Genomic DNA, 25,999 nt, shown 5'->3' with positions numbered 1-25,999 from the left:
TCTGGCTCGGGCTGCAATTACAGTACCACGAGCGGTAACCCCCGAGCCACGCTGTGTGCGCGAGCCTTCCTCCGCTTGATTCACACAGTGCCCGAGTGCCGCCGAGCTCCGTTCCCTGCGACGTTACAACGCACGGGAGCGGAGATCGGCGCCAAATTCAAAAAAGTTAAAATACACAAAACACACACAGTACTGTAATCTTACAGATTACAGTACTGTATAAAAAAAAATACACACCCCCTTTGTCCCTAGTGGTGTGTCCAGTGCCCTGCAGGCACTTATATTATAAATACTGTTTTTTTCTGCCTAGAATTTGGAGATTGCCCATAGCAACCAAAAAGTGTCCCTTTATGTCAAAAGTGATTTTAGACCAACTAGAAAACAGCGATAATAAATTAGAATCACTTGCAGAATTGAGCAATAGCGATTTGTGGGGAAATTCATCATCAAACACTAAATCTAATTACGGGGACAATTCTGCAAATGAGCACATTTCTGTGTTTTTGGATTTGATTACATTATTGAATAATGTTTATTATTATTTATTATATTATAAATGTTATCATACCCGGGATGTCTACTAGACTCTTTGAACAGATTTAAGAGAGTTATTCCTAAGAATTGCAGGCCTACAATATAAAACGCCAAATTTTCATGCAAAATAATTGTACCTCTTTCAGCATTTGAAATAATCATACCGCCAGGGAGGTTAAAGAGACATATTATCTACAACTCAGGGGTGTGGCGATGGGTTCAAAGGTTGCCCACCCAGATGCAAGTGCCTTTGTTGATATGGTTGAAGAATCTTTTATTTTCAATCTTTTATTTAAAGAAAATTTGAAACATTGGTTCAGTTTTTCATGCATATATTAATTATTTGATTCCTGGTCTGGAATTTAATATGAGTGCAAGTCAAGAAAAAATGCCTTTGTTGGACACATGAATTAGTATAGAAAAAGGTAAGCTTATTAGTGATTTGTATACAAAGCCAACCGATTGTAACCAACTTTTACACTATAAAAGTTTCCACCCACCTGGGGTATTCAAATCTCTCCCTAAAAGCCAATTAATAAGGGTTAACAGAATTGTTACTGATAATGAAGATAGAGAAATACGCTTAGATGAAATGAAAAATAAGCTAACCCCTTGTCCCTATATAAGTCGCCACGCACCACGTCCCTGGCATTGCGTCTGGAGAGAGCGCTGAGTCAACATCTCCAGGAGAAGAAGAAGAAGAAGAAGAACAGAAGACGGCGGCAGCGGCAGCAGCAACGACAGAAGACCGGGCCACCGCTAGTAAAAGAGCTGAAAGAAAAAGCGGTGAGGGGGACAAGACCCCTGAAGTCGGAAGAAGAGGGCGGCGGTGAGGAAGAAAGCCGGGCTCCTCCGCAACAAAAGAGCTAGCAGAAGATAGCAGAGGAGTCCGGCGAGAAGACCCCCGAAGACGGAAGACCCCCGGAGCTGTGCAATAAACAATTTTTTCACAGGTGAATGGGTAGGGGTACGTTGTACCCCATACTCATTCACATAGGGTGGGGGGCCGGTATCCGGGGGCCCCCTTATTAAAGGGGGCTCCCGAATTCCGATAAGCCCCCCGCCCGCAGACCCCGACAACCAACGGCCAGGGTTGTCGGGAAGAGGCCCTTGTCCTCATCAACATGGGGACAAGGTGCTTAGGGGTGGGGGGCGGCCTGGTACGGCTCAGGAGGGGGGGTGCACGCTCGTTCTGGGGGGGACCCCCACGCCGTTTTTTCGGCGTAGGGGCTCCCCTTAATATCCATACCAGACCTAAGGGCCTGGTATGCTCTCAGAGGGGGAACCCACGCCAAATTTTTTTTCATAAATTTGGCGTGGAGTTCCCTCTTGAGAGCTTATAATTCTGTCAGAGTCGCCTCCGTATAGACGGAGATCCACCTTGGAGGCGACCTCCATTGAAATCAATGGGTACCAGTCGCCTACAAGTCGGATTGAAGTAGTACAGGAACCTTTTCTGAAGTCGGAGCGACTTCAGTAGTGTGCATTAAGACGGCTCTCATTCACTTGCATTGATTTTGAAATGTTGTCCGACCTGAGGTGACTAGGGGTGACCTGAAGTCGGATCTGAGTTGCCCCTGTGTGAACGGACCCTCATGGTTAGTGTTTGGCTTAAGCCATTTATTATCAATCAACTGTATTTACTCTTTTTAAATCATAATGACAACAGTAACTTCCCAAATGACACTGATAAAAAGTTTACATACCCCAATTCTTTTTATTTTATTTATTTATTTATTTTTTCCAATTCTTAATACCTTGTATTGCCCCTTTAACATCAATGACAGCTTGAAGTCTTTTGTGGGATTTGTGGATGAGGCTCTTTATCTTCTCATATGGTAAACTGCCCATTCCTCTTGGCAAAAAGCCTCCAGTTCCTTTAAATTCTTGGGCTGTCTTGCATGAACTGCACATTTGAGATCTCCCCAGAGGGGCTCAATGATATTGAGGTCAGGAGACTGAGATGGCCACTCCAGAAACTTCACTTTATTCTGCTGTAGCCAATGACAGGTCGACTTGGCCTTGTGTTTTGGATCATTGTCATGTTGGAATGTCCAAGTACGTCCCATGTACAGATTTCTGGCTGATGAATGCAAATGTTCCTCCAGTATTTTTTTATAACATACTGCATTCAGCTTGTCATAGATTTTTACAACATTTTCTGTGCCTTTGTAGCTCACACATCCCCAAAACATTAGCAATCCACTTTCGTGTTTCACAGTAGGAATGGTGTACCTTTCATCAAAGGCCTTGTTGACTCCTCTCCAAATGTAGTGTTTATGGTTGTGGCCAAAATGCTCAATTTTGGTCTCATCACTCCAAATGACTTTGTGCCAGAAGGTTTGAGACTTGTCTCTGTGCTGTTTGTCTCTGTGCTATTTTGTCTCTGTGCTGTGGCATTTGCATAGTAATTCCTTTCTTCTGGCGACTCGACCATACGGACCATATTTCTTCAAGTGCCTCTTTATTGTGCATCTTGAAACAGCCACACCACATGTTTTCAGAGAGTCCTGTATTTCACCGGAAGTTATTTGTGGGTTTTTCTTTGCATCCCGAACAATTTTCCTGGGAGCTGTAGCTGAAATTTTAGTTGGTCTACCTGACCGTGGTTTGGTTTCAACTTTCAACAGAACCCCTAATTTTCCACTTTTTGATTAGACTTTGAACACTGCTGATTGCCATTCTTAATTTCTTGGATATCTTTTTAAATCCCTTTCCTGTTTTATACAGTTTAACTACCTTTTCCCACAGATCCTTTGACAATTCTTTTGCTTTCCCCATGACTCAGAATCCAGAAACGTCAGTGCAGCACTGGATGAAAGATGCAAAGGTCTTTCAGGAGTCCTTTTATACACACACACTAATTAAAAGCAAACAGATCACAGGCGAGAATGGTTACCTTTAATAGCCATTCTAGCATCAGCTTGTGTGCCTGTTATCAAGCAAAAATCACCAGGGTATGTAAACTTCTGATCAGGGTCATTTGAGTAGTTCCTGTTGTCATTATGATTTAAAAAGAGCAAACAGAGTGGATTGATAATAAATGGCTTCAGCCAAACACTAACCATGAGCGAAAGCATTTTTTTTGTGCTATCATTCATATTCTCTGAAAAATGGCCAATAAATCATAAATTCTGCCAGGGTATGTAAACTTATGAGCACAACTATACATCATTTAACGTCCCTGCGTTTTTTTATATGTTGGTGAAACAACACAAAAAGTAACAGATAGAAGTGGTAGACACAAATATTAAGTAAGGGATCAACTTACAAAATTGCCATTGGCTAGACATTATTTAGGAATGAGACAGTGTCACAGGTTAACCACTACAGATCCGCGCTATTGCCAAATGACGGCATTAGCGCGGACCTACATTTCCGGGACTACGTCTATTGACGTCGTCCCGGATACGAGCGGCCTGCGCGCCCCCTGAGGGGCGCGCGCGGCGTGCTCTGTGATCGGCGAGTCCGTGAGACTCGCCTGATCACCGATCCGTGCAAGGGGTCGATCCCGACCCCTTATCACGTGATCAGCTGTCAGCCAATGACAGCTGATCATGTGATAGAACGGAGCCGGTAATCGGCTATTATTCCTCCTCGCGCTGACAGCGCGAGGAGAGAAAAAAAAAGCCGATCACCGGCGGCCGTGATCGGGACATCAGTCCCGATCACCGGCGGCCGTGATCGGGACATCAGTCCCGATCACGGCCAGCAATACAGCTGACCACCTGCCCCCTGCCAGTGCCCACCTGCCCACCGCCGTGCCATCCTGAATAAAAGTAAGTGCCCCCATCAGTGCCCCCCATCAGTGCCCATAGTGCCCACAGTGCCACCTACAGTGCCACCCACAATGCCACCCACAGTGCCATCCAACAGTGCCACCCACAGTGCCCACAATCTGCCTCAAAGGTGCTGCGACCCAGTGCCGCCATTCAGTGCCCAGCAGTGCCGCCCATCAGTGCCCAGCAGTGCCGCCCATCAGTGCCCAGCAGTGCCACCTATCAGTGCCCATCAGTCCCATCTATCAGTGGTACCTATCAGTGCCCATCCGTGCCACCCATCCGTGCCACTTATCCGTGCCACCCATCCATGCCATCTTATCTGTGCCCATCTTTGCCCATCAGTGCCGCCTTATCTGTGCCCATCGGTGCCGCCTTATCTGTGCCTATTAGTGCTGCCTTAACTATGCCTATCAGTGCCCACCAGTGCAGCCTATCAGTGCCCACCAATGCAGCCCATCAGTGCCCACCAATGCAGCTCATCAGTGCCCACCAATGCAGCCATCAGTGCCGCCTTATCAGCGCACTTTAATGAAGGAGAAAACTATTAAAACATGATTTTTTTTTTTTGCATCTTTTTTTGTTTGTTTAGCAAAAAATAAAACTCCGAGCTGTAACTAAATACCACCAAAAGAAAGCTCTATTTGTGGGAAAAAAATGATAAAAATTTCATTTGGGTACAGTGTTGTATGCCCGGGCAATTGTCATTCAAAGTGCATCAGCGCTGAAAGCTGAAAATTGGTCTGGGACTGAGGGGGGTTTAAGTGCCCAGTAAGCAAGTGGTTAAATATATGGTCCCCTGAATAGACAGGGGGGTAATTAATCGGGAATTTACTCAAAAAAAATTGAAGTACAGTGGATAAATTGGCTGAATACTTTGCAACCTAGGGGCCTGAACTCTGATTTTGACTTGCATCTATTTCTATAGGTTCTTATAATGTTGGTAAACAAATATACTGGGAGGAGGAATTTTAGGTTTAAAAAGTTTTTTGAATAAAATACTTTGTAAATAATAGGATGTTATTTATGTTCATTGTTGTTATTCTAAACACCTGTGGACATATATTGTAAATAAATGAATTCCCAATAGATAATTTCTGCTTGTTGATTAATTGTAAATTGTAATTGTAAATATGTTTATATTTTAATATTATGTTGGACTTGGAGGGTGACTGCATCTCGTTTTGTATTTGTTAATTATTAAATTGCTACCTAATTGATGGTGTGAAATGTAACAATATAAAAGGATGTAAGAATGTTGTTTTTGTATATATTATTCCCACTTGAAGGGCATAAGCTTTATACCCCCAAAACTGTCATATATTTGGAACGATATTTGGAATGATATGTAATTTATTACATGCACATTTTCTACCAATCCCTGAATCTTTATATATATATATATATATATATATATATATATATATATTGTGACAGAGCGAGGCTCTGTCCCTATGAAATTGGAGGAAAACGAGACGCAGACACAGAGTTTGCATATCTCCAGCCCTGTGTCTGGGTCTTGATGTTAACGAGCAGGGTGTGTGCCCAGCTGCATATAAGCCATATAAATGAAGGGCTGTTGGTGTGGAAGGTGGAGGAGTGTGAACAGCTTGCTGCTGGCTGAAGAGTGGTTTGCCCTGTGGGAGACTGTAGTCCGTGTAAGGGACTGGGAAAGGCTGACAACCTTGAGAGTCAGGAAGACTAAGGAAGTCGGTGAGTCCAGGGGGCTGGAAAGAGTTGACAAACCTGTTGGGAGCAAGCAGAGGAACTGTTGACAATTGAGAGCCAGGTGGCTTGGTATGTTCATTTGTGTGCTGAATGAATTTAAACCCCTGCGTGGGATTACTGGATGAACTAAATATTTTTGTTTTCTTATAATAAACGTGGGCTACCAGGCCCTTAACCATAAAACGCCTGCCTGATGTAGACTAAAACGTGCATCTACCAATTGTGCTTAATCACCCCAACATTACAATATATATATATATATATATATATATATATATCCATTTGGGGAGGCTTGATTGCTTGCACTAGGAAGAATACCGTGTGCCACAGGGGCGGATCCGGGGGGGAAACAGGGCAACTGCCCCTCCCCCGAAATAGTCTGACTGACATGATCTCTCAGATTGTCACAAGCTCTGCCGTGGCTGCCGCTGCCTCTGCCGAGTGTCTCTCACATCCATCAGCGGCGCAGAGAGAGACTCAACTAGAATAGGAGGAGGAACAGGTGGGTGGAGCCTCTTCCCTGCACTCGTTGCTAACGCCTGGGCCGCCTGGCATCTAGCAATGAGTGACATCAGTGAGTCACGTTGGACTTGAGTCTCGCTCTCAAAGCCGATGTGACTCTGCTGGAGAACAGGGGAGAGAACAGTTGCAACTTGCAGTAGCACTGTCGCAGTTGCAACTTTAGAGTATAGACTGTGAGTGTCTGTTGTGCATATCAATCAGTTCCACTCTTCCAGTTCCAACCACCGCTAACATCATGTCCAGCATGTGACTGCAGAGCGCCAGCATTCTTATTTCTCTGCCCCAGACTTTGTGGGCCCCACCCACTGCCAGCTCTCACTGTACAGGCAGCTGCGGGCTGCAGAGAGATTACATCATCTCTCTGCTGCCTGATTCTGGGACACAGCAAAAGACAATCCCCACATTAGTAGCAAGTGACAGTCCACAACGTGTGGCAGGCGATGTGGCAAGTGACAGTCCGCAACGCGTGGCATGCGATGTGGCAAGTGGCAGTGCGCAACATGTGGCATGCGATATGACAAGTGACAGTCTGCAACGTGTGGCAGGCGATGTAGCAAGTGACCGTCTGCAATGTGTGGCAGGTGACAATCCACATCTGGTGGCAGGCAAGTGACAACCAGCAACGTATGGCAAGTGACGTGGCAAGTGACAATCCGCAACATGTGACAGGTGACGTGGCAAGTGACAATCTGCATTTGGCAGCAGGCAAGTGACAACCAGCAACGTGTGACAAATGATGTGACAATTCACAACGTGTGACAGGTGACGTGGTGAGTGACAATCCGCAATTTGTGGCAAGTGGCATGGCAAGTGACACGCTCTGGGCCCCCACTGATTCTGCATTATGGTGAGCTGAACTATTTCATTTTATAAAGCAATGTAATAATAAAATAATGCGCTTCAATCACCTTGACACCATAACAACCATGTGCTGGGATGATTGAAGCACCAACACCAGCCATTTCCCCGATAAATTGTCCCAAAAAAAAGTATTTTCTGGAAGTGCCCCTCCCAAGACTAGACTCTGGATCCGCCCCTGGTGTGCCATCTACCTCACCTGTGAAATTATATATATATATATATATATATATATATATATATATATATATATATATATATATATATATATATATATATATATATATATATATATATATATATTACCATCAGAGGAGATAATGTGTTATTTATTATTGGCCTTGGAGTTATTGCTTTAACATTATTTTTTTGGTTGAATAATGATTTGATTAGGTATATTTTCTATATTTTTGGATGCATAGAATACACTTTTTGGGTAATTTCTATTGGCACATAGCAGGTCTAATTGTATTAGTTTTCTTTTTTTTAATGCACAATAAAAAAAATGTGTATAATAATACTTGTGTAATGATACTATGTGTTTTACTTCAAATGACAGTTTGGGAGTAGGCAGTTATAGTGTAAAAAATACAATGTAAAATTAACAAGGGACACCATACATATTTGTATCTTTGATCTTACAACTATAAAACTACAGGATAATGGTGTTGTGGTAATTTTTCCAAAGAAAAAAAAAAGCATAATAATATTATTCTTGATATCACTAGAAAAAAAAGTCTTTGAAACTCCATCAGTATCACCAGCAAAGCAGCTTCATTATTATCCCATTAAAGAAGAAGAAAATGTGCGTTGCATTTTGATATTTCATAATTTGCCACATCACGAATGTTAATTCTCCATTACAAACGCTAGTTTACAAGACCGACCACTTCTGGCTCGTCCTTGCTTCCGAGCATGCGTGTTTGTGCTTAGGAACTTTTGTCCGACGGACTTGTGTACACACACTCGGAAAATCTGATAACACACATTTGTCCGCGGAAAATTTGAAAACCTGCTAGCCAACATTTGTTGGCGGAAAGTCCGACAACAATTGTCCGATGGAGTATACACATGGTCAGATTTACCGCCAACAGCCTGTCATCGAACATTTCCCATCGGAAAGTCCGATCGTGTGTACGAGGCTTTAGAGTTTCTTGCATAAGTGGCTTACCAAATACCTAGGAGTTGAGAACAAAGCAAAATTCCTCAAAGCAGTTACAGTTAATTCTGGGTATGGATTCTTTTATTTGTGTCCTTGTAATATTAGAGCATGTTCTCAAATAAAGGGCTAAACTTGTTTCTAATATATGTAATAGACAACTGCTCACCTTGTGATCTGCATCATAGCCAAATGGTGATCTTATACAGCTGCTTAGATCTTTTGTTTTGTAGATGAAGTCCTCAGAAACATTATAAGTAACTTGACACTTTCCTAAAGCATCTTCCTGAAAAAGTACACACATAAAGAAGAACATGATGAGCAGCACTATAAGGCACATTCCTGGACCAAGGTTTTAGTAAATTAAATGCAAACTTGGTCATGGCATACATGTACTCATCTACCTCCTGTTTATAAAGAACAGTATACAGCGAGGGAAGAAAGCATTTGATCCCATGATGATTTTGTACGTTTGCCCACTGGTAAATAAATGACCAGTCTATAATTTTAATGGTAGGTTTATTTTAACAGTGAGAGACAGAATAACAACCAAAATATCCAGAAAAACACATTTAAAAAAGGTATAAAAATATATTTGCATTTTAAAGAGTGAAATAAGTATTTGACCCCTTCGTAAAGCATGACTTAGTACTTGGTGGCAAAACCCTTATTGGTAATCACAGAGGTCTTGTAGTTGGCCACCAGGTTTGCACACATCTCAGGAGGGATTTTGTCCCACTCCTCTTTGCAGATCCTCTTCAAGTCATTATGGTTTTGACATTTGTTAACTCTAACCTTCAGCTCCTTCCACATATTTTCTATGGGATTAAGGTCTGGAGACTGGCTAGGCCTTAATGTGCTTCTTCTTGAGCCAGTCCTTTGTTGCCTTGGCTGTGTGTTTTGGGCCATTTTCATGCTGGAATCCATGACCCATTTTCAATGCCCTGGTAGATGGAAGGAGGTTCTCACCCAAGATTTGATGGTACATAGCCCCAGTGCCGTTTTTAAGGCAGGGCAAAAGGGGCAGCTGCCCTGGGTCTTGTCATTGTTGTGGGGCCCAAAGCAGCTGCCTCATACTTGCCAACTATCCCAGTTTAAATTCCCTCATCTCTTGAGGTTTTACTCCTGTGATTGATCAATCAACTTGGAACATTCATGCTGCCCAATAATGGTTCGAATCTCAGGCTGGTTCCTGCTGAACCGTCCAAGATTCTAACCGTGCATAGCCATCCTTAGACAAGCAGATAAGGAGTACAACTAACTCCTTTACTTAGCTTAGATTTACCATATCCCACAAGGAACATAACCCCACCCCCCCACCCCCGACCACACATACAAAAATACCCAGTCCACATTCTTGACCTATGGAGGTAAAGAGGAGCCTGGATCCTATAAGTAACAAGCTGTTATTTTGAGAGATGTCCTCCTTGATGTACCCTCCTTTAGCCGATGACCTCCTAATACAGCAAAGGCATTGTACCAGCCCGGCTCTTAGGCCTCATGCACACAGAACATTTATTTAACTCTCCTAGAAGCCAGCAGCGTTTTTTCTGAAAAAATGCCTGATGCTTGTAAAAGTGTCTAAAGCTTTTAAAAGCTTTCAGGAGCTTTTACAGGCGTCCAGCTCTTGGTTAGACATGTGCAATTTGTTTTCGTTCTCAATTTGTTTTTTAACGACTTTCAACAAATTTGTTAATTTGGAAATATCCGAATTAACGAAAACCTGTTTAACAAATCTTTCTGAATATTCGTAAATTAAAATATACGAAAATTCATAAATTCGTAAATTCAAAAATTTGGAAATTCTGAAATTCTAAATTTGAAAATCTGAAAACCCGAAAAATTAAAAAATCTGAAATAATAACTTAACTAGTATTAACTATTAAATTATAAGTATTGGAATTTCCTTTAAAATTTAGCTGTTAGTGAACATAACGAATATGAATTTATTCAAAGTTACGAAGTATCCAGAATATCAAATGCTGTATCTAAACGAATGGAACAAAAATAATTATTAGTAATACATCTTTTTATTATTATTATTTATTAACTCATTCCATTTCATTTGTTTAGATGCGGCATTTGTTATTTCGGATAATGTGTAACCTTGGATAAATTTGTATTCATTACGTTCACTAACAGCCAACTTTGAAAGGAAATTATAATACCTATAATTTAATCGTTTGTTATTATTAGTTAGTTATTCTTTCAAATTTTCAAATTTTCTTTCTTATTTTTCGGATTTTCAAATGTACGAATTTACAAATTTACGAATTGCGATCATAATAAATGACCCAAAAAACGAAAACAAACAAATTTTTCGGCAGTGCACATGTCTACTCTTGGGCGTTAATTAATTTCAGTGGTCAGAAAAGATAATTTATTCTGGCCATAGTAATTAATCATTGCTCAAGTGCTAAACGCGTTTAGCAGATTATAGTAGCATCAAGCTTTTTTTTCTGCCCAAACTCTACTGCTCCTGGACGCACAGGCAGTCGGTTTTATTTCCTGCCTCTAAATTCTCCTGCCAATAAATGCTGCTAAAAGTCTGTATGTGCAATGAACACATAGGCTAACATGGGGGGGGATTTTAGAGGCAGGAACAAAAATGCCATACGACCCTAGAAGCAGCTGTAAAAATGTCCAGTGTGCATGAGGCCTTAACAGCTAGAGAGGGGGAGCCCCTCCATATATATATATTTTGTTTTACAGTAAAAACATGGAAAAAAAATATAGAAAAAAGACATTCATTGACAATCCTGTAGGAACATTAATTCAGCACTGGACAGCTCATCAAATACTGCAGTGTAGTGCTCATTTAAGTCACTGTACCTCCTGTACTTATCAATGAGCCTCCCATAAACATTTTCCTTTCCAAATATAAAACTATCAGAAGCTTTTTAGTATGCAAAGTGAAACAAAAACTACAAATGGACTGTATCAGTATTACTGTATCAGATCAGGCAGCGATTGCAATTAGTTGCTAGAGGTTACAGTGTATCATTACAGCTTCCTGACTGGTAGCTAGAGGTTACAGCACAGATTACGGCTCACTGATTAGTTACTAGATGTTACAGCACATGATTTCTGCTTGCTGATTGGTTGCTAGAGATTACTGTACAGTAATACTGCTCACTAATTGGTTGCTAGAGGTTAGAGCACATCAACTCCTCACTGCAGGGGGCATGATATACATATTAATGGCACAATTATTTACATATCTATGCCGCCGGATGCAGCTATGTACATATGAACTATGCCCCTATTTACATATGATTGTTGGTTATTTACATGTAAACACAGGGTCTGCAGTTGAGTCATCTGTATGCAACAATAGGGCAGAGCTGGGCAGCATTTGTAGCAGAACTTCACACTGAGATATCAGGACACAGCACAGGGCTAAAACCGCAAGGGATGAGGGAATTTAAACTGAGATAGTTGGAAAGTATGCTGCTTTGGGCCCCACAACAATGACAGGGCCCAGAGCAGCTGCCCCTTTTGCCCTGCTTTAAAGACAGCCCTGATCATACTCAATGCAGTTATTTGTTTAATGTGTACATCCAATTTTGGTAACATTATAAACAAATTACATACATATACAAAATAAAATAAAGTAGTAGAAATATTAGTGAAAAGATAAAAAAAAATACACATTCTAAAAACAACAATACGGCAAATAGCACCTGAAGCTGAACAAGCTAAACACAAGAAAAATGTAACGATATGTAAAATATGGACATTTCTGGAGATAACTTCCTTAAAGTGACCCCAAACTAATTTTTACATCAATTTTTCTAAAATATCAAGTATACCATGGCTTGTAGAGAAGAAACAATGGAAGAGAGAGAGAGAGACAGAAGGTACATTTTATTTATATTTAAACATACAACGTTTATTTTATTTTATTAAAAAGAAAATTGAGTTTAGTTTCCCCTTTAGGTACCATAGCAAGGTACTGTAAACTGTAATATTACCTCTGAATGAGTCCCAGGTATAGGCTGAAACTGGAATAGACTGACAAGTCCTCTTTTTAAATCCAACACGTAATTGTTGTCTTCCCCTGTGCTGTACAAGCCAATCACCTGAAAAATAATATGTAACATTACTTCTTTAAATTTATATTATTATACAGGAATTCAAAATGACTCTATAATTTAAAAATGGCTATTAATCTGTTTAACCACTTAAGGTCCGCCCCATAGCATTTTTACTCTTCCAGATAGCGTGAGCTGAGCTGGCCCCCGACGATCTTTCAGTACACAGGCAGAACATCAGTTCTATATAAATGAGGCACATTGCCGTTCTGTCAGTAGGGAAGACATGGGTCCTGTGTCCCTGCAAAGCAGGGACATGGATCCATGCCTTCCCCTAGTAAAAGCATCTCCCATAGTACACAGAAACACTGGCTAGGCACAAGTTTAACTCCTTGATCGCCCTGATGATAACCCCTTCCCAGCCAGGGTCATTAGTACAGTGAAAGTGCATATTTTTAGCACTGATCACTGTATTAGTGTCACTGGTCCTCAAAAAGTGTCAAAAGTGACAGCTAGTGTCAGAATGTCTGCCGCAATATTACAGCCCCTCTATAAGTCGCTGATCGCCACCATTACTAGCAGAAAAATAAACAAATTAAAATAAAAATATCCCATAGTTTGCAGACGCTATAACTTTGGTGCAAACCAATCAATATACGTTTATTGGGATTTTTTTAACAAAAATATGTAGCGAGAATTCATATTGGCCTAAATTGATAAAGAAATTCGATTTTTTTTTTTTTATTATTATTATTGGGTAACTTTTATAGCAGGAAGTACAAAACAACATTTTTTCCAAAATGTCACAGAGGTGATCAAATACCATCAAAACAAAGCTCTATGTGTGGTTAAAAAAAAACAACATCAATTTTATCTGTTGTACTTTAACCGTGCAATTGTCAGTTAAAGTAACGCGGTGCTGTACTGCAAAAAAAAGGTCTGGTTGGGAAGGGAAGGTAAACCTTCCAGATTTAAATTTATATGTTTGGCAAAGGGAAATGCCAAAGAGAAAACCATCAGTTTTTATTTTTGGCAATTGGTGCATGAACATATATTCATAAATATTTGAAGGCTTACAGCTGAGTAATTTGGGGGTGCACCAAATATATATGTAGATCCCCCACCTGTGATCGTGGATCCCCAGGGTTTTGTGCTCTTCCATTTAAATCATTCTAAATAAATACAGAACCTTTCACTGTCCTTGGGTATATACACTGAGCAAAATTATAAATGCAACACTTTTGTGTTTGCCCCTATTTATCATGAGCTGAACTTAAAAAAGAAGTAAACCTTCTCTAAAAAACAAAACAAAAAAACACCCTGCAGGACAAAGGCATAGTGAGCTAGTATGTATAGCATAATAGCTCATTATGAATTACTTACCTGAGATTGAAGCCCCCCGCAGCAACCCTCGTTCACCTCCTCCGTCGCCGCCATACCTCCCAGAGTGACTTCTGGGTATCGCTGCTCCAATGCTGTGACTGGCCAGAGCATCAATAGCATCACTCTGACGCATGCACAAGGGAGCCGTCAGTGATGGCATGATCGCCTTCACTAACGGCACGCTCAGTGCGCCTGCACCGTAGACATCGGTGCCTGTTTTTTGGAAACTATCTCCTTAACCATGTAGATTAAGACTTGCCTGTAGGTTAAAGTGGTCTGTAAAGGTTTACAACCACTTCAAAGATCTACGACTTTTTCTATGTACAAAAAAAGCCCATTTCTCTCAAATATTCTTCACAAATCTGTTTAAATCTGTGTTAGTGAGCACTTATACTTTAAAGCAATCAAAATGACTGGAGGTTGGGACTTTAAATGAAGCAGGCAGGTGTAAAACATTTACATTTATTGGAAAATCAATGGTAAGTTACATGAGGGTAGTCATGAGTACATCAAGAAGACCAATATATTCCATTCAATGGATAAACATACAGCAATAACAATTGACCACAAAAATACAAATCACATATTACAAGTGATCATTAAGTAAGTAAAACATATGGTTGGCATAAAACATGGCATATAGTAGCTCTATGCATTTCGTGGATTCATCCACTCTTCAGGAGCATGCACGTGGAAAACTGAATGCTGTAGTATAATAACAAATAATATCTATAAGGTCTGGCCCTGTCACGGGAAATAGAGGTTGAAATAAAGTAATTAGAAGTAATATTGGCTAGGATAAACCCCCCTAAAAACCACTCTCAGAAGTACTTACATTGTCTGTATCTATGCAGTAGCAGTGTGCCAAAATGAATCAGAATAACCCCATATGGGTATCACTGATGGGAGCTGAGGTGGTTAAGGCAGATCAGGACTGGACAAAGATGGTTTCCAAGAAAGGAAATTCCAAAAGTTAATAAGGGTCAGCAGTGACCAAAGGTGCTAAAAGTGAAAGAAGGATTGTAAAATAAATTGGAGGGTCATATTAAGTGATACAAAAGGTCATCTGTCCTAAACTTGGTAAAGGATAGGATAATGAGATGCTAATGAGTGTATAAGTAAGGTTAACTTAGTGAGAGTAGAAAGTTAAAATGATTGGAAAGGTAAAATACATGGGATATATAAAGAAAATAAAAACAACATTGAAGAAACCATATCAACCAAAATAGTTAGATGAAATGAAATAAAGGTGCAGCATAAATCAAATAGTGAAAAAGTAAGATCAAATTACCTAATAGACACTTCAGTGTTGAGTGCTCCGCAAGGTGTGCAGATACAAGGCTGGAACCACCATGTGAGTCAATCTGCCCCAGAAGACTTATAAGGGCTAGTCTGCCACACCCACCAACGTCACGTGAGAGCATGCACTGAGGAGGATAGGCAGCTGCAGTCGGGCGGAACCGCCCCCAAGTAAAACAGTGCCAAATTATTCCTCCACCTGGCTGCTAGATGTAAAAAGTGATGGAAAAAACGGCGGCGCCAAGGGACATGGCGCAGCGGTTCCATCAAATAAAGCGTGACGCCGATGCGTAGTGCAGGGCGGTCCACCCACCCTGTAGAGAGGGGAGGAGGAAGGCCCGCGCTACGCCTCGCAGCTCCCAAAGTGATGGAGCGACTGCTGCTATCTAAAACATGCGACACATGCAACTGCCAGGGATATTAGCCCATTTAAAATAGGGGTGGGAGGTAAGAAGGGGGCCCCATCCCATGGCGATTAGCCTGGTGGAAGAGGGGGGAGTTCCTATATTGGGTAATCTAATTATTATATGGTATAATTGGGTATTAATCAGACCTAAAATGATATAAACAAGCGCGCTTCCATCCCTAATTTATTTGGAAGAAAAAGAGAACATTGGGACTTTAAATGAGGCGGTGACCGGGTAAGGTCAGTTGCCTCCATCCCTATTTGAATAAAGCAATCAAAATGACTGGAGGTTGGGACTTTAAATGAAGCAGGCAGGTGTAAAACATTTACATTTATTGGAAAATCAATGGTAAGTTACATGAGGGTAGTCATGAGTACATCAAGAAGACCAATATATTCCATTCAATGGATAAACATACAGCAATAACAATTGACCACAAAAATACAAATCACATATTACAAGTGATCATTAAGTAAGTAAAACATATGGTTGGCATAAAACATGGCATATAGTAGCTCTATGCATTTCGTGGATTCATCCACTCTTCAGGAGCATGCACGTGGAAAACTGAATGCTGTAGTATAATAACAAATAATATCTATAAGGTCTGGCCCTGTCACGGGAAATAGAGGTTGAAATAAAGTAATTAGAAGTAATATTGGCTAGGATAAACCCCCCCAAAAACTTATACTTTGTCAAGATAATCCATCCACCTCACAGGTGTGGCATAGAAAGATGCTGATTAGATGGACCAACATTCCACAGGTCACAATCAACAACCTGATCAACTTCAGTTCCCCCCCCCCTCCACCCCCCCAGTACAGTAAAACTGCACATTTTAGAGTGGCCTTTTATTGTGGCCAGCCTAAGGCACACCTGTGCAATAATCACGCTGTTTAATCAGCATCTTGATATGTCACACCTGTGAGGTGGATGGATTATCTCAGCAAAGGAGAAGTGCTCACTAAGGCGGCTTTCACACTGAGCCATCACGGGCGTGGACGGTAAAGTGGTGCTATTTTTAGCATCGCTTTTCCATCGTTTTTAGCTGTGATATTTGGCCGCTAGCAGGGCGTTTTTAACCCCCCACTAGTGGCCGAAAAAAGGTTAAATCCACCTGAAAAACGCCGCCACACTTGCCAGCAGTATCACAGCGCTGCCCCATTGATTTCAATGGGGAGCAGTGGTGGAGGAGCCGTGAGTTCACTGCTCCAAAGAAGCTGCTGGCAGGACTTTTTCTGATGCCCTTGAGTGAGCTCCATTCACTCCAGTGAGAAACTCACTGGAGTGAATGGAACCACTTTTTTCAGGTGCTATACAGGTGTTATTTTTGGCTCCACCCACCGCTGACGAAGTCCTGACAGAACGCAATGTGCGTACGGGGGGAGGAGCTTATCACGGACATCACCCGCCGTCTAGTCTGTGGCTTGTTTTATTTTATTTTTATTCATTTCCTGCTGTAAATGTGCTCAGCTTCAGTTACTATCATATATGCTATACTGGCATCTAGTGGTTGCAAACAATATTGACACATAGTCATTGTATTAAGGAATTTATCCAAACGAACTGTGAACTTTTAAAATGAAATTTTTGGTTAATATCTTTTTTTTGTTTTATATTTTTTAAGTGTGTAATAAAAACGGAAAATTTATATCAAATACTTACCGTAATTTTCCTTTCCTGATGGACTCCATGGCAGCCTACGTATGGGTTAACCCCGCCTCTCCTACCTCATAGGACCCCACTCCCATAAATCTTTGCTTCTAGTCAGAGACCACGTTCCGTAACTTAGCCTACTCCAGCAAATGGGAGGGAACTCCTGCTGCCATGGAGTCCATCAGGAAAGGAAAATTACGGTAAGTATTTGATATAAATTTTCCGTTTTCCTGACAGACTCCATGGCAGCCTACGTATGTGAAATGACTAGCCATACACACCCGGATGGGCAATTGCTGGTTAAAGAAAAGAAGGTTTAATTGGCACCGTCAACAGATAAGACATTCAAACCAAAATTAACCGAAGACAAGGAAGCCGGTTCTACACAATAGTGTGTCATAAAAGTATTAATCAACGACCATGAGGCCGCTTTACAGATCACTTCCGGGGAAACATGATGGGAAGCTGCCCACGATGTAGAAACGCTCCTGGTAGAATGAGCAGTAACCGCTTCTGGGGGAGCCAGACCCTTAGCCTTATACGCCCTTTGGATGGCTTGGACAATCCAAGATGCTATAGTTCTTGAAGAAGCACGTAAACCTCTATTCTTCCCATAAAAGTAGATGAATAAGTGGTCAGAATTCCGGAAAGGAGCTGTGGCTTCTAGGTATTGCTTTAAGACTTCTCCAACATCTAGAGGATGAATATTGGAGTCTTCATCTGCCTGGAAAATTGGAAGGACAATTTCCTGATCTTCGTGAAAAACGGTTGTTACTTTCGGATTTGAACCTAACATAGGAATCAGGACTGCCCGATCTGGGAAAAAGGTGAGAAATGGCTTCTTGCAGCCTAGGGAACTAATCTCAGAGACCCTTTTGGCCGATGTTATGGCCACAAGAAAAGCAGTCTTAAGAGAGAGATCCTTAATAGATGCTTGTCCCATATGCATTTCTGAGAAAAAATCCAAGACAAAAGGAAGATCCCACTTTGGAAACCTTGGCTTTCTCTGAGGTCTGAGTCTTCTTGCCCCTTTGAAGAACTGCCTAGTGAGAGGATGCTTGGCCCATGAGATACCTGAAAATGCAGAGATCGCAGAGACCTGAACCTGCAAGGAACTTACAGATAGGGACAAGTCTAGACCCTTTTGTAGAAAACCAATAACATCCCGTATCTTCGGATCTCTACATGAGCCGTTGGATGTAGACACATAGTCCGCAAATTTTGCCCAAATCCTCTGATAAACTTTGTTGGTACCTGGTCTTCTGGCATTTAGTAGAGTAGAAATGGCTGTGTCAGGACAGCCTAATGCCTCCAGCCTTTCCCTTTCAAAAACCAAGCCATCAGATGGAGCTGAGATGGGCAAGGGTGATAGATTGTTCCCTGTGACAAGAGGTCCGGCCTGAGAGGGAGCGGAACTGGATCCTGGTAGCTGAGTTGTAATAAGAGAGGGAACCATGGTCTGTTGGGCCAGTATGGAACAACCGCTACTACTTCGACTTCTTCCCATCTGAGCCTGGACAGAAATCGGAGAATGACTGGAACCCGGGGAAAGGCATAAGCCTTGTGGAACCTCCACTGGTCCGTCAATGCATCCACTCCGAAGGCCTGAGGACAACGACACCTCGTGTAATATTTCCCCAGCTTGAAGATGCACGGGGAGGCAAACAGGTCCACCTCTGGTAGAACTCCCAGAGACAGAACCCAGTTGAACACCTCGATGTGGATAGACCACTCATTGTTGTCCAGGGAAAACCTTGATAGAAAGTCCGCCTGGACATTTTGAATTCCCGGAAGATAGACTGCCGTTAGATTCAACAGATTTGACTGGGCCCAAGCCATGATTGGCTTTACTTCCCTCAGCAAGGAAAGACTGCGGGTGCCCCCTTGTCTTTTGATGTAAGAAACAGCCGTCGTATTGTCCATCCTTAGAAGGACTGAGGATCCTGATGTCAGGTGGAGAAAAGCCTGTAAAGCACGGAAGGCGGCCCGGAGTTCCAGCACATTTGAGACTACCTTCTGGGATGGGAAGTCCCACATGCCTTTGGCTACCGACAAGCATAGAGCACCCCAACCTCTGCTGCTGGCATCCGTTGTCACCGTTACCCAGGAGACCGGGGCTATTGAATGGCAATTCAGAAGGTTCTTCTGCTGTAACCACCAAGGAAGACTCTCCCTCATTGAAGGGGTTATCCGAACCAGATGATCTCGGGAGTTCGGATCCCACTGTTGGAGAAAGCCCTTCTGAAAGGGTCGCATTTTCCATTGCGTCCATTTCACCATTAGAGCTGTGGCCACCATGGTACCTATTATCATTAGACACTGAGAGGCCCTGAGAAGGGGAGATGACATTGCAAGATAGATTCTGTCGCGAATCACCGGAATCTTCTCTAGAGGTAAGGAGATTGTACTCTTTACTGTGTTGAATCTGGCTCCAAGAAACGTTAAGGACTGAGTTGGGATTAGATGACTTTTCTCCTTGTTCAATAGCCACCCGAATTCCGTCAGGGTAGAAATGACCTGATCTCGATGTGACAAGAGATGGTCCCTGTTTTGAGAGAGTAAGAGCAGATCGTCCAAGTAATGGTGCAAACGAATCCCTTTGACCCGGATTAGAGCCACGATAGCCAGTAAGAGCTTGGAAAACACTTGAGGCGATGTTGTAAGCCCGAATGGGAGACATGTAAACTGAAGGTGTGTTTGACCCACTGCAAAGCGGAGATACTTCTGAAACTCCCTTGCGATAGGAACATGAAAGTAAGCGTCTTTCAGGTCTATGGAAATAAGCCAATCGCCTGGTTGGATCGTCTGGCGTATTGTTAGCAAAGTCTCCATCTTGAACCTTTCTTTTGTTTATAAATGTGTTCAGGTGTGTCAGATTGATGACCGGCCTCCAGGAGCCACTCTTTTTGAGGACCATGAAAAGGGGGGAGTAAATCCATTTGAACCTTTCCTCGGTTGGAACCCGAATGGCGGCTCCTTGGGCCAACAGGGATTCTGTATAAGACAGGAGAATTTGTCTCTTTTCCTCTGAGTGTGACAGAACTGTCGGAACAAACCGGTGTATGGGCAGGCTGCTGAACACCCAGGAATGGCCAGCTGACACTGTTTTGATTGTCCAATAGTCTTTGACTGAGGCTGCCCAGACGTGCTGGAAAAGGAGTAACCGGGCCCCAACCCGCTCCGCCTGGACAGGCTCTATATCAAAAAGACTTGGAAGGCTCCCGTCCGCCAGATGTAGCTGACTTTGAGGACTTCTGGCCAGAGGGCTGATTTCTCCTCCAATTTTTTTCTAAATTTGCGACCAGGCCTGTAGCGACGGGCATCCCTAGCGCGTTCTGGATCTGACCTATATTGAGATCTCCTCTGACCCAGGAGACGGCGATCCTGGGGTAAGAACCCCGACTTACCACCTGTAGCACGTGTAATGGCAGAATCCAATTTGTTCCCAAAAAGGGAAGATCCCTCAAAGGGAATTCTGCACCATGCCTGTTTGGAGGCAGGATCAGCAACCCAGGGGCGAAGCCATAGGGCACGTTTTGCCGTAACAGAGGAAAGCATAACACGTGCTACAAGGCGAATAATATCAAGGGACGCCTCCCCCAGGAAAACCGAAGCGAGTCTCAGCTCATGTATTGGTGATCTCCTGACCAACTCTTCGGACATACTGCCCAGGGTTGCACCAATTTCATCCGTCCAGGCCTCCATAGCTTTTGATAACGCTGCCAGGGCTAAGGCTGGTTTACAAGCCATACCTGCTGTTATATAAATACGTTTCAAGTCCGTATCAATCTTTCTTTCTAGGCCATCCCTGAAGGACACAGTATCTTCCAGAGGAAGTGTAACATGTCTCACTAGCCTCATCAAGGCTGCATCAATGAGAGGGCTCTAGATGTTTCACCTCATTGCTCTTAAATGGGTACATTTTTGAAATTTAGATAGATAGATAGATAAAATGTGTATACATTACCAATCCCGCACAACACCTGATCCGACCTGGTACTGGGAGCTTGAAGTACTCATAGTGCACCCGAGGCATCATAAATGGGGGGGCCTCCCGCTAATAGCAAGGACGTTTGGCCAAATTGCCGCTTGCCAGCCAATGGCTGGTTAGTAAGCTCTTCATGGCATCGCATCAAATCGCCCGTGCCCACCCTGCTAATAGCTGGGGAATTGGGCTCCAGAAAGAACCGCCATCCTGAAATTCGTACACAAACCAGCCGGTCTGGATCCAACTTCATAAGGTAAAACCTTGGTCCTAGGAGGAGGACAAAAAAGGAACGTGGTCTCTGACTAGAAGCAAAGATTTATGGAAGTGGGGTCCTATGAGGTAGGACAGACGGGGTTAACCCATACGTAGGCTGCCATGGAGTCTGTCAGGAAACCATGTTTTCTAAGCTACACTTTTTATTATAAATTTGTTTTTTGTTTTTTTGGATGGAGTTGTTTTCTCGGATTTTCCCCTGCCTATATACACCTGCTTATTATACCTGGAGTGAAATTGTTGGGCATTGATCTGGAGTCGGCTGCACCTGATCGATTGAATTTGAAAATCTCCTCATGGACACGTGGGAAGTCAAGCAATAAGGCTTATGTATACCTTGGATGTGAATTTGCGCTTCTGACCATCTGAGATTTCAGAGGTCCATCCCAGCTGGTAAGAGTTTATTCCTACTGGTGAAAGGAGTGGTCACACACAAGCCAAAAGCTGTTTCTCCACGTGGTGTCGTCTTTCTACACATTTTTCTGTTGTCATACAAGATTAATAGCTGTGGACTTTTGTATGTTGTGCTGCACCATTTGTATAATTTAATTTTTAGCGCTGTAGCGCCTGAATAACGCTGGCAGTGTGAAAGGGGTCTAACACAGATTAAGGCTACTTTCACACTGGGGCATTGAGGGCGTCTGCATTGTTTTAGGGGCACTATTCGGCCACTAACGGGATGTTTTTAACCCCCGCTAGCGGCTGAAAAAGGGTTAAAACCGCTGCCACCGCTACCCCATTGATTTGAAAGGGCAGAAGCGCTTTAGGAGCAGTGTATACAATTTTTTACCGTCCTGACAGCGCACCGCTCCAGTGTAAAAGCACTCGGGCTTTCACACTGGAGAGACAGGAGAGGCGCTTTACAGGCGCTATGCAGGGGCTATTTTTAGCACTGTAGCACCTGTAAAGCGCCTCAGTGTGAACGTAGTCTTAGCCCTTGTACACACGGTCGGAGATTGCGATGGAATGTGTCCGATCGGACCGTTTTGTCGGATATTCCGACCGTGTGTGGTCTACATTGGACTGTTTCCGTCGGAGTATCCGACGGACCAAGTTTTCCAACTTGTTGGTAAAATTTTCAGACAAAATGCTCCGATCGGACATACTCCGATCATGTGTAGAGAATTCCGATCGGACAAAGTGTCATGCATGCTCAGATCAAATTCCTACATCAAAGCTATTAGCTACTAGCGTGAACGTAGTCCCGTCGTAACGAAATAACGTCATCACGTCAGATTTTCCGACAACTTTGTCCGATCGTGTGTATACAACAGTTTCAAACGAAATCCGTCAGACAAAATCCGACGGATTTGGTTGTCAGAATCTCCGACCGTGTGTACAAGGGCTTAGACAGATTTGAAAGAAATAGGCCTTTTGTGTACATAGAAAAAGTCGTAGATCTTTAAGTTCAGCTAATGATAAATAGGGGCAAACACAAAAGTGTTGCGTTTATAATTTTGCTCAGTGTAAGTTGTTCAGGACATACATTTGGTCACAGGGGTGTAAAGGGAAGATTGGTTATGCCCAATGTCCTGCAATAAAGAGTAAACACCTTGTTTTTTTTTTTTTTTTGGAGACTTTAGAGGTGAGGACATGTATGTACCTTCTGTTTTAAAGTGTTACTAAACCCAGGACCCTGCATTCACTATATCTGGTCTCTCACAGTACGCGGAACATGGAAATTTAATTATTTTAGTAAATATAAACTTCGACGTACCAAAGGTGCACCAAATGGAAATTTTGCCGAAACTGAAAATGACAGTTTTAAAAAAATATTTATATTTTTATATATAATCGTATTATATTCAACTTTTTAATTTATATCATCAATTTAAATGAATATGAATTTATTGTTGCTCATTATTGGCACCTTTAGCGCAAAAAAAGCTCAAGAAAAATGTACCTTTTTAAATTCTATGTATGTCTGCACACTGGTCCTTTGGGCTGCCATTGTGGTGTTCAAATCCAGCTTGGTGCATTTTTGGTCAGTTAAAAAAACACACCTCTTAGTTCAAATGCATTGAAAATGCAGCATGAACGGATCATTAACGCACCCGTGTTACATTTTTTAGGTGAAATCATGGTAAAATCGGGCCAACATCGGGGTAAAATTGCTGCAAAATTTGTGGTAAAATCGTGGTGCGTTTTCGGTGCCATTATTGGCACCTTTTTATCATATCGATTGAATGCTGAAAACATCGGCCTAAATGTTTCAGTGGCCAATGTTATCAGAATTTCTATTTAATAAATTTTCTCATATAGCAGTCTTGTGGCTTCTATTATACCACGTACACACGATCTGACTATTCCGCCGAACAATTTGATCGTGTGTGTGGGCTCCAGCAGACTTTTTCTTCCCAAAATTCTGGCAGATTTAGAAATAAGATTTGCTTCAAAATCGTCCGCTCGGCTTTTAGCGGACAATCCGTTCATCTGTGTGCTAGTCCGGCGGACCAAAACCAACGCTAGGGCAGCTATTGGCTACTGGCTATGAACTTCCTTATTCTACGTCATCAAGTTCGAATCCGCTGGACTTTTGGAGTGATCGTGTGTGGCCAAGTCCGTTCGCTTGAAAGGCCGGCGGACCTCAGCTGCAAAGTCCTTCGGATTGTCCGCCGGATAGCCCAATCGTGTGTATGCGGCATTAGTGTTTGGTTAAAGCTTGTAGGAAGAGTTTTTATTCTACTCTAACTGTCCTATGAGGTTGCAGGATTGGCCCTGTGCTGATCACATGCACCCTCCCAAAGAAAAAAAACTCTCTAGCAATACACACCAAACTGAGCATGTGCAGAGTGACTCCAAAGGCTCTATTTTACCTGGAGATGGATTGGGGACAGTGGAAGAAGAGGAGGATCAGAGAGGACAGGATTATCCATAATTTTTACCAAATGTGAAGGATTGCCACCTTGGGTTCCACAGTGAGTGTAACAAGAATACTTTACTGCATATACAGATTGATTTTACTGCCGTGGGTTTAGTAACACTTTAAAGGCTCATTTACAGCAGATGCAGTCAAAAGCATTTTTAAACGTGGTTCAGATGAACAAGAAATATGAATATATTTCAATTAGCCTAGTTTACACCATTGCAGTGCTTTCATATTTATTTTAAGAAGAAAGTACAACATGTTGCATTTTTTGTATACAAATGTAGTAGAACATACATCAACGCACCACAAATGTTTTAAAAAAAAATCATAAAAGATGCATATAAAATGCACTATAAACAGGCCGCAAATTTAGAACACACCACAACCACATTACAAATGCTTGTGAATGCACATGTGATACTGCAAGTGAAAGTGGGAAATGTGGTGTAAACGCTCTTAGAAAGCTCTTGTGTACTGTAGATTCCACAGAAAAAAGAAAAGCTTGGTTTACAGAGAGCAAGGTCCTTCTCAGATAGGTGTGCAGCTGCCATCTAGTGGTCAAATAAACTTTATACATCTTTTATGGAAGGGCAGCAGAAGTCTTTATAGTATGAATAAGGACAAAACAATTAAAATGTTTTTTTTTTTTTTTCATAGAGTGGAGAGGGATTAGAACGCCTGTCAGGTTTTCTATGCCCTAATGCACATTTTAGTTTGGGCAATACATCTTTCTAGAACCTTATTCTTTTTTATGGGGGTTTTGGTCCTGTTGCACTCTCTCTCTGTTTCTCCCTACCGGTGAAGTAATGTATGGTCAGTCCCCGCTTCAATATATACAAGTCAACATGTGCCAGTTCTGGTACAGGAGGAATCAGGATAATGATAATGATGATGTCTTAAATGGGCTCTGCCTGACTGGAGATGGCTGCTAGAGTCACATGGTGAGGCAGCATCCAACTGAATAGCTTTCCCAGTGATCCAGGAAATCATAGAGGAGCTATGTTGCTCTTGACTTCCTCTCCAACTGCTGGGCTGCTGTGGAAGAGTACCACCACCTGCAGTGGAAAAAGTAGATCGCACCTGCCTACATGTTGGCCACCCACTGAGGTGGTTCAGGGTAGTGAGGTCACGGGGCTCTAAGCTTGCCCTATGTGTTGTTCCATGTCATGCACATTGGACCTAGGCTGAGAGAACATGCAGAGTGGCATACTCTATAAATCTGAGAGAACACTAAGATAATTCCAAGGAGTGAAAGGGGTTGTAAACCTTCGTGTTTTTTCACTTTAATGCATCCTATGCATTAAGGTGAAAAAACGCCTGGCAGTGACCGGCCCCCCACCCCCCCCCCCCATTTTACTTACCCGAGCCCTGGAATTTCCTACGGTGGAGACTCTCTCTTCCTCTGTCCAGGATTCTTGGCTCTTGGTTGGATAGATTGATAGCAGCGCAGCCATTGGCTCCCACTGCTGTCAATCAAACCCAATGACTCAACACTGGGAGTCCAGCATTC

At 42.4% G+C, this 25,999-nt stretch overlaps 1 protein-coding gene across 1 annotated transcript in view; it reads right to left on the bottom strand.

Annotated features, from left to right (window-relative positions):
* The window catches only part of LOC143930334 (microsomal triglyceride transfer protein-like), a 250,550-nt gene that overhangs the window by 207,061 nt on the left and 17,490 nt on the right, over window positions 1–25,999 (bottom strand). The window contains exons 4-5 of the mRNA XM_077454590.1: window positions 12,555–12,662; window positions 8,750–8,866 (exon numbers count right to left, since the gene is read on the bottom strand). Of these exons, the coding sequence (XP_077310716.1) occupies window positions 8,750–8,866; window positions 12,555–12,662 (225 nt within the window). The remainder of the gene's footprint in view (window positions 1–8,749; window positions 8,867–12,554; window positions 12,663–25,999) is intronic.

This window comes from Lithobates pipiens, unplaced genomic scaffold, assembly GCF_037356315.1.
Source record: "Lithobates pipiens isolate NorthernLeopardFrog02 unplaced genomic scaffold, aLitPip1_a1.2 Scaffold_25, whole genome shotgun sequence".
Taxonomy (NCBI): Eukaryota; Metazoa; Chordata; class Amphibia; order Anura; family Ranidae; genus Lithobates; species Lithobates pipiens.
The sequence above is the reverse complement of the archived record's forward strand: the minus strand, read 5'-3'. Positions and strand labels throughout refer to the sequence as shown.